At 29.0% G+C, this 7,693-nt stretch overlaps 1 protein-coding gene across 7 annotated transcripts in view; it reads left to right on the top strand.

Moving 5' to 3' along the window:
* Window positions 1-7,693, top strand: part of Myo61F (Myosin 61F) — a 234,738-nt gene that overhangs the window by 222,470 nt on the left and 4,575 nt on the right. For all 7 annotated transcript variants that reach the window (XM_067047550.1, XM_067047544.1, XM_067047545.1 and 4 more), the window contains 5 exons: window positions 83-237; window positions 1,329-1,457; window positions 1,535-1,688; window positions 2,646-2,877; window positions 6,231-6,461. In XM_067047550.1, coding sequence (XP_066903651.1) covers window positions 83-237; window positions 1,329-1,457; window positions 1,535-1,688; window positions 2,646-2,877; window positions 6,231-6,461 — 901 coding nt within the window. The remainder of the gene's footprint in view (window positions 1-82; window positions 238-1,328; window positions 1,458-1,534; window positions 1,689-2,645; window positions 2,878-6,230; window positions 6,462-7,693) is intronic.

A 7,693-nucleotide genomic window follows, 5' to 3' on the forward strand; every position in this document is an offset into this window, starting at 1 on the left:
TTATATTGCCTTTCGTAGATAATATTTTAGAATATAAAATTTCAAAATCGAGCAGAACATTTTATAATTTTTTGTTTTTCAGGAATAATATCATTACTAGACGAAGAATGTTTACGACCTGGAGATACGTCAGATCAGACTTTCTTGAACAAATTATCTGATAATTTATCAGGTCACAACCACTTCATCAATCACACAAAAGCAGAGAGCAAGATGAAAAAGATTTTAGGAAGAAATGTAAAATTTTATCTATAAATATATTTATATAGATAGAGTGAAACCTCTCCTAATAGACTCCCTTTGCTAGATAAATTCACCCTTCCAAACGGACACTAATGAAAATTAAGATAACCATTAGTTAAGTTATAATAATTGTGGGGATGGGGATTTGTCATTTTTGTTGGTAGAATTACCGTATATGGTAATAAGAAGTAAATTGGATGGATTTACTTCAAATTACCTTAAAATGGTAGCTCTACTAACAAGAAAATTGGACATAAATTACATGTTTACACTTATCTGTAGTTATTATGTCTCCTGTTTATTTAAAATCTAATAATTCATGTTAATTGCTTTTTACTTGTATTGTTGTACATCCTATTTTTATTTCTTTTCGTTCATTTTTATATAATATATTACATATTACATACTTATATTTACACTATTTTTAAACCCATCGTAATTTACTTTATTATCTTACATTGTGAACATATTTTTAGTTGTTATGTATCTTTTTAGTTCTGATAAAGCCCTGTAAAGTGGGATTTGCAATCGGCAATAGTTAAAAACTATTTTTGTTCCATTTTCACTGCACCTCCAACCATCTCCGTATTTCTTATCAAATAAGAGATTTATTCTAAAGAGTAGAATTGAAATGCGGTTTTTAATAGGATCAGGTAATTTTCCATGAAGGTTTTAACTTGTATAAACCTGTTATTCTCTCATTTAATCTTAATTAAGTCTCTTAGATTCCAGTAAAGTTAGTATGTACAGAGGCACTTGATAAACTGGCTGTATAAAAGCCCATTTTTTTTTTTACTTCATCTTAAAACTATATGGCTTGATTGCCTTAAAGTAGCAAATAAAGAATAATGTTCATACATTCTTATATAATTCTGAAAATATTATGTCTTATATATAAATAGGTCTCAAAAAAAAATTCTATATTAAAAAAACATTTTTTAATAAACACTTGTATTTCCTCTCAAGTTGATTCTTCTCTGTAACAGAATCTTTCGACTCTTGATTATCCATTATGGAAAGGTTTCACTAAATTAGCTTTATCCTTCAATACCATAAATTAGTTGTGACATAAAATTTTATTTCAGGACTTCGCTCTTGTGCACTACGCTGGTGATGTGATTTATGATGTAAATGGCTTTTTAGATAAAAATAACGATCCTCTTTTCCGTGATCTACGGAAAGTAATGTGTAACACTTGCAATTCGATCACCAAGGTATAAAATATATATTTTTCAGGCAATTAGGATTAAATTGAAATTGATTTTTCAAATTAATTTATTTTTATTTTTAGGCTGTCTTTCCAGAATCCGAATTACTAAGTAAGAAACGCCCAGAAACTGCAATTACGCAGTTTAAATTCAGTTTGAATGGTTTGATGACTATATTGATGACCAAAGAGCCCAGCTACATCAGGTGCATCAAGCCAAATCATATTAAAAAAGCAGGTATAATCATTATTCTAAAATTTCTTCAAAGTAGATATAACAGTTTCTATGATATTTGCCAAGATAAATGCACAAAACTTTGATTTCTCATAATTTGGAAAGATATTTGGGGTATTCATGATCTTTGGTTTAACATGTTAAAGCGTGTTAAATGGAAAAACTCATGTTAAATCGAAAAAAATTGCCTTCTTTTACCGTGGTAAAACGAAATAACATTTAACATGGCTGAGAGTCTGTTACTTGGTCTGTTAAATGGAGAATGACGTCACACAATAGACCACTTGAGATCGCCGCCATTTTTGTTGTGGCAGCTCAGTTCTTTCGTGTGTTTGTGGTATTCATATCCCTGTTATTAAGCCAGAATGGATAATTTTAATGATACATTTGAGAAAAAAAATGTAATTTCATTCTACTATCTGAAAATTTGTAAACGCTCGCCAGATAAAAATCTCACTATATGAACCATGTAATTATTCTTAAGGGACATATGTCCCAGAATAAAGTTATTTTTTCATTTCATAAGCTAAACTTTCACATAAATTCCACTTTTCACTCACTCTAGGCATGTTGTAATTAATTACTTAAATCAAAACTGAAGTAAACAATAACATGAGGGTCTGGAAGGAAGGTTATAAACATAAAGGCTTATACAACAAGTTGCTGAGAAAATCCGCTAGGGACTCTTATGCATTTAACGTTTAACATGACTTTAAATAGAGCTGCTCACAATCTTATAGTTATAACATTTAACATGGTAAAACATTTAACATTTAACACAACATCATGAATACCCCTATTATGGTATTTGAAAAATGCTTCTTGGGAACTATAGAATGTAAAGGCTCAAATTTTAGAAAAGTTTTACTACTTTAAAAAATATTTTATTCATATTAATGGTGTTTTAGATAGTACAGTTTTAAATTTTTACTAATTAATTTTAAAATATAATTTGTGCAGGATTATTTTCTCGGGATGTGGTAATGCATCAAGTGAAGTACCTTGGCCTCATGGAAAATCTCAGAGTACGTAGAGCAGGTTTCGCTTACAGGCGGAATTATGAAGAATTCCTTTATCGCTATAAAAGTCTTTCACCTGCCACCTGGCCATTTTATAAAGGTCATCCAAGGGATGGCGTTGAGCAAATACTTCTAAATCAGTCGTGCACGCTAGAGGAGTACAGGCTAGGAAAGTGAGTTTCAAAATGTTTATTTTATTTCAATATTATTTATTAAGGTTGCATTATAAAATTTGATTTTTTTTCCCCCTTTATACAAACAGCCAAACATTGTAATTTTTCAATAAAATATCAAATAAAATAGTATTTTATAGTTTAAAGTTAGTCTTAAACGTAAACCTGCTCAAGTTCTGGAATTACTAGAGGCAGTCCTTGTATTGATGTTGGGTTCTGTTCTCAGGAAAGTGACTAAAGTCGAATTCTGCTCGACAAAAATTAAAATACATATTATCAAATCCATTTATGAAATATTATTCATTTTATTTAGTAGTGTCTTTTTGCCTTTAATTATTGTTTATTACATAAAACTGATCTCATTAGAAACTATATTAAAAGATACTGTAATAATTTTTTATTTATTAAAAATAAAAATAAAAAGAATCTAGATCGTTTTATAACTTTTTTCATTTATAAGAGATAACAAATTAAGAATTTTAATATCAAATAGATAATATAATTTTATTATACAAAAAGAACTCTTAATCTCAGGGCGTGTAGTTGCTAGACAATCAGAATACAGACACAATGATTTCTCTAAATTTAAATTAATATATATTTTACAATGTATTCAAATTTAGTTATAACAAAACTAACCAAGTTCACGATCTTCTTTCGTTGATTCCTTGTTGTCTTTTTTCTTATTGTTCTGTCCTTGCGTCCAAAATGGCTTCCTCTTCTTGCTGGACAGAAATTTATGAGGACCTCCTCATCCTCAAGACATCCTTTCTCTTCTCTCTCCACACAACGACTCACCTCTCCAAAACGAAAACCTGCCTTGAGGTTACATGTAAACATTGATTGTCCCACAACAGTTAGGGATTTTTCCAAATGATTTATTTTCTGAATATTATTCATTTGCACTATTTGTTGATTTCTATTTTTCCTTTAATTTTCTATATTTTCAATTATGAGGGGACGAGTTAAAATAGTTTTTATGATATTTGAATCTGCTCAACGTGGCCTTGATTCAACGTACCGCCATCTTGGTTTTTTTTTTGTATCACAAAGTTATTATAAACAATGAAACTTGGTTAGCTTGCTTTTTGGATAAACAAAACAAATGAATATTAAAATGATACATAAAATAAAACATATTAAAAACCCTTTATACACCAAAATATACTATTTACTAAAAAAGAGCATATTACAATACTTATAATTAGAAAAGTTTTCTTGCCATCTTTTATTTCCTTTTTAGTCTCAATTTTTTTTCACTTTGAAGCTAGAGAATTGAAAAACTATTTCCTTATGTTGATTCATTCTAATGTTTCTATACATATTGATAGTCCAGTTCATAGAATTTTTAAATATCAATTTGTCATTGCTACTGTAATAGTTAGAAAATACTTAATATATTGGATTTTATTTTAGGAAGTTTGATTATATTAATTTTTTTAATTTTTATTGAGGTGAAAATATGACAAATATGTGGTAAATATGATTAAAAAAAATTTAAATATACATATATAACACAGATAAAAATTGTTAATGATAACTTAATAGTTACAATTTTAGGTTGCAAAGGTGCATGACAATGGGATAATTGTCCCAAAACGTAGTACAAACAAAATATAGAATAGTTGATATTATATTTGGAAGTTTTTTCACCTCCACAATTTAAAAGAAAAAATAAACTTTATACTTCTGCATAAATGTCTTTAATTCTATGAAAGAATTATATACAATATATTGTTGGAAGATAGTCCGGGTCAATAAAGGTACCAAAATACTTTTCTTTTACTATTTTGATACCTGTATTGACCACTGCCTGTATTGACCGCTGCCTGTATTGACCGCTGCCTGGACTATCTTCCCACAATCTACTTCATATAGTCATCTATCTTGTTCCTATATACAATATAAGAAATCTAAACAAAGTAAAGAGGGATAATGACTTTAGTTCTATTGAAACCTATTTTTTAAATTTCAATTTTCAACAAACCTCTGTCCCTCAATTTCAAGGTCATTTTTCACTTCCATCATTACCACACGCCATTTTTGTTTCTTTTATAACTTATTTTCCTTTTAAAAATATTTAATGGGTATCATTATTAACAAAGAACCTTCAGAAATAATGTTACAAAGTAAGAAAAGAAAGAGATTTGTCAAAGTATTGAGTAAATACACAAAATGTTCACTTAAATCTAATTTGGTTTCCAGGAAAGCACTAATTGAGTTAATTTTTGTTTTTTGGGCTGTCAAACACATTTTCTTTTCAGCCATTTTTTAAAAAATTAATTAAGTAGCTTTTTTTTGGTCTAATCCATAAATAACTTGAATGTTTAAATAATCTCTTCAAACTGATAATTATTCACCATTTCACGAAAAAATCATTTCCTATGTCAAAATCAAGAAACATATATCCGGTTAAGGAGAAAAAATTATTTTACAAATACTTAGCTCCTTTTTATATGAAAGATATCTGTCTGCCAGTTAATATCACAACAGTTAGAAAGTATAATAAAAACGGAGATAAGCCGAGTACAATCAAAAGAACTCAAATTGTAATAAAACTATTTATTATGAGCCATCATTTCGTCCCACTAAGCAGTGCTAAAAGAGATACAAACAGCTAAAATAACATAACAAAGTAAGAAAATATAAATCATAAAAATAAACTAAGGTTTAGCTAAAAATGATTTAAAATATGTGAAAGTTTATATAAAACTAAACGAAGTAAATTAAAGAAAACACTTTTTTTTTCATTTTAAATCATATTTAGTCATATCTTAGTTCACTTTTATTTCTTGTTATTTATTCTCTTACTTTGTTAAATTATTTTATTTGTTTGTATTTCTTTTAGCCCTGATGTAGCACTGCAAAGTGAGGTGATAATTTGGCTTATAATAAACAGTTTTATTACTACTTTAGTTATTTTGGCTGTACTCTGTCCATCTTCTGTTTATATATTACATACAGTCAATCAATGATCTTCCGATTTCTTTTAGAGCTTCATTCGATTTCAAGTTATTTGAAATTCAAGTTTTTTTTTCAGTGATGTTACTCCAAATTCACATTGATGTAAAAAGGTTTCTGGTATAAATTGGTTAACAATATTACTCTGAAATGATGAAGTATAAAAAAAAGAATGCTTGTATTTTTTGAAATACAGATTTTTGCCAAAAAACATTTTTTTTTTAACAAAACTTAATAAAATTATCTCAAAAAACTAAAGTATTCTATTTTATTTGCACCTGAATATACTTATCTATAGTTTTGTTTTGTAATTACTTAACATTCAGAATAATGGGCACTCATATTATACCACACTAATATTTACCAATAACTAATTATTAATTATTTTTCAGAACGAAGATTTTCATAAGATTTGCTAAAACCCTGTTCTATTTGGAAGATAAATTTCAAGAGCGCAAACACTCTTTGGCAACTTTGATTCAAAGCCGTTGGCGAGGTATGGTACAGTGGAGGAAATACAAAGCACTGCGGGCTGCAGCTATTGTTATAGAGAAGTGGATTAGAAGATTTTTAGCTCAGAAGCTTGCCGAGAAAAGAAGAAAGGCTGTCAGAGTAATTAGAGGGTAAGAGAATAATTAAAAATCATAATTTTAAGTATTAAGTCAGAATTTTTTATTTAAATAGCAAGCAGTTTCAGTCTACCAAACCTTTCCCAGGCTATTTAGACATAAAACTATCTAACGGAATTCGAAGAGTCTTCTTTTGTCAAGCTCAAAATTAGAGCTGGCTGAAACTGTTTTCTACGTACACCGCCGAACTCCACATGATAGCATCAGCCTTCCATTTTTGCTTTTCAATAACTCAGAAGACTATTGTAATAATCTCAGATTCGTTTAGCTCTCTAAAAATTTTGAGAAACATGTATCCCACTCATCATAAGAATTCAATCTTTTCTTCTAAAACTATCACAACAAGGTAAGGCCATTATTTTCATATGGGCTCCAAGCGACATTGGCCTTGTTGGTATCGAGCTCGCAGACAAACTAAGACTGGCCGAGACACCGCCGTTTTCATCCCATCAGAACTCAGTACACCCCTTAAATTACAAATATTAGAAAGATGGCAGGCCAAGTGGGATGAAAGCTCTCCGAGTAAATTGAAAGAAATAAAACGATCAGTAAAACCATGGTCAACATTATTTTTTATTTTTATCATTTTTTTTTTTTACTTTTATCATGCCATAGGCGTTGATGACCAGAGGGTTTTATGCCTTTAAAGCAACAATCAACAACAACAACAACGTCTATTTTGATTGAGCCAACGTTTCGCCCCACGTTGCAGAGCTGCTTTGACAGAAGTCAAAGTAGGACTTTCCAGTATGCCAAAAATTATTTATAAATGTATTGTAATAATTTTAAAAAATTAAAAAATAAAATAAAAAGAATCTGAATAGTTTTTAAACTTTTTTCAAATATGAAAGAATAACTTTGGGTTCAAATTAAGAACACTAATATCAAATGGATAATAGAATTATATTTAACTTGTATAATATAAAAAGACTCTTAATTTTATTATATAAAAAGAGAGAGAGAGACTCTTAATCTCAGGGCGTGTGGTTGCTAGACAATCAGAATACAGATACAATAATTTCTCTTAATAGAAATTAAAATCTAGTTTACATTTGTATCTAACTTTATGTATACAAAAACTAACCAAGCTCTACGATCTTCTTGATTCCTGGTGTTTTCTTTGTTCTTCTATTGTTGTGGCCTCCAAAATGGCTTCTTCTTCTTCTTGCTGGACAGAAATTGATGAAGCTTCATCCTCTCTCTCTGGAGCCCCAAACAAGAGTGAG

This window comes from Halyomorpha halys, unplaced genomic scaffold (genome assembly GCF_000696795.3).
Source record: "Halyomorpha halys isolate HHAL.00 unplaced genomic scaffold, Hhal_1.1 Scaffold72.1, whole genome shotgun sequence".
Taxonomy (NCBI): domain Eukaryota; kingdom Metazoa; phylum Arthropoda; class Insecta; order Hemiptera; family Pentatomidae; genus Halyomorpha; species Halyomorpha halys.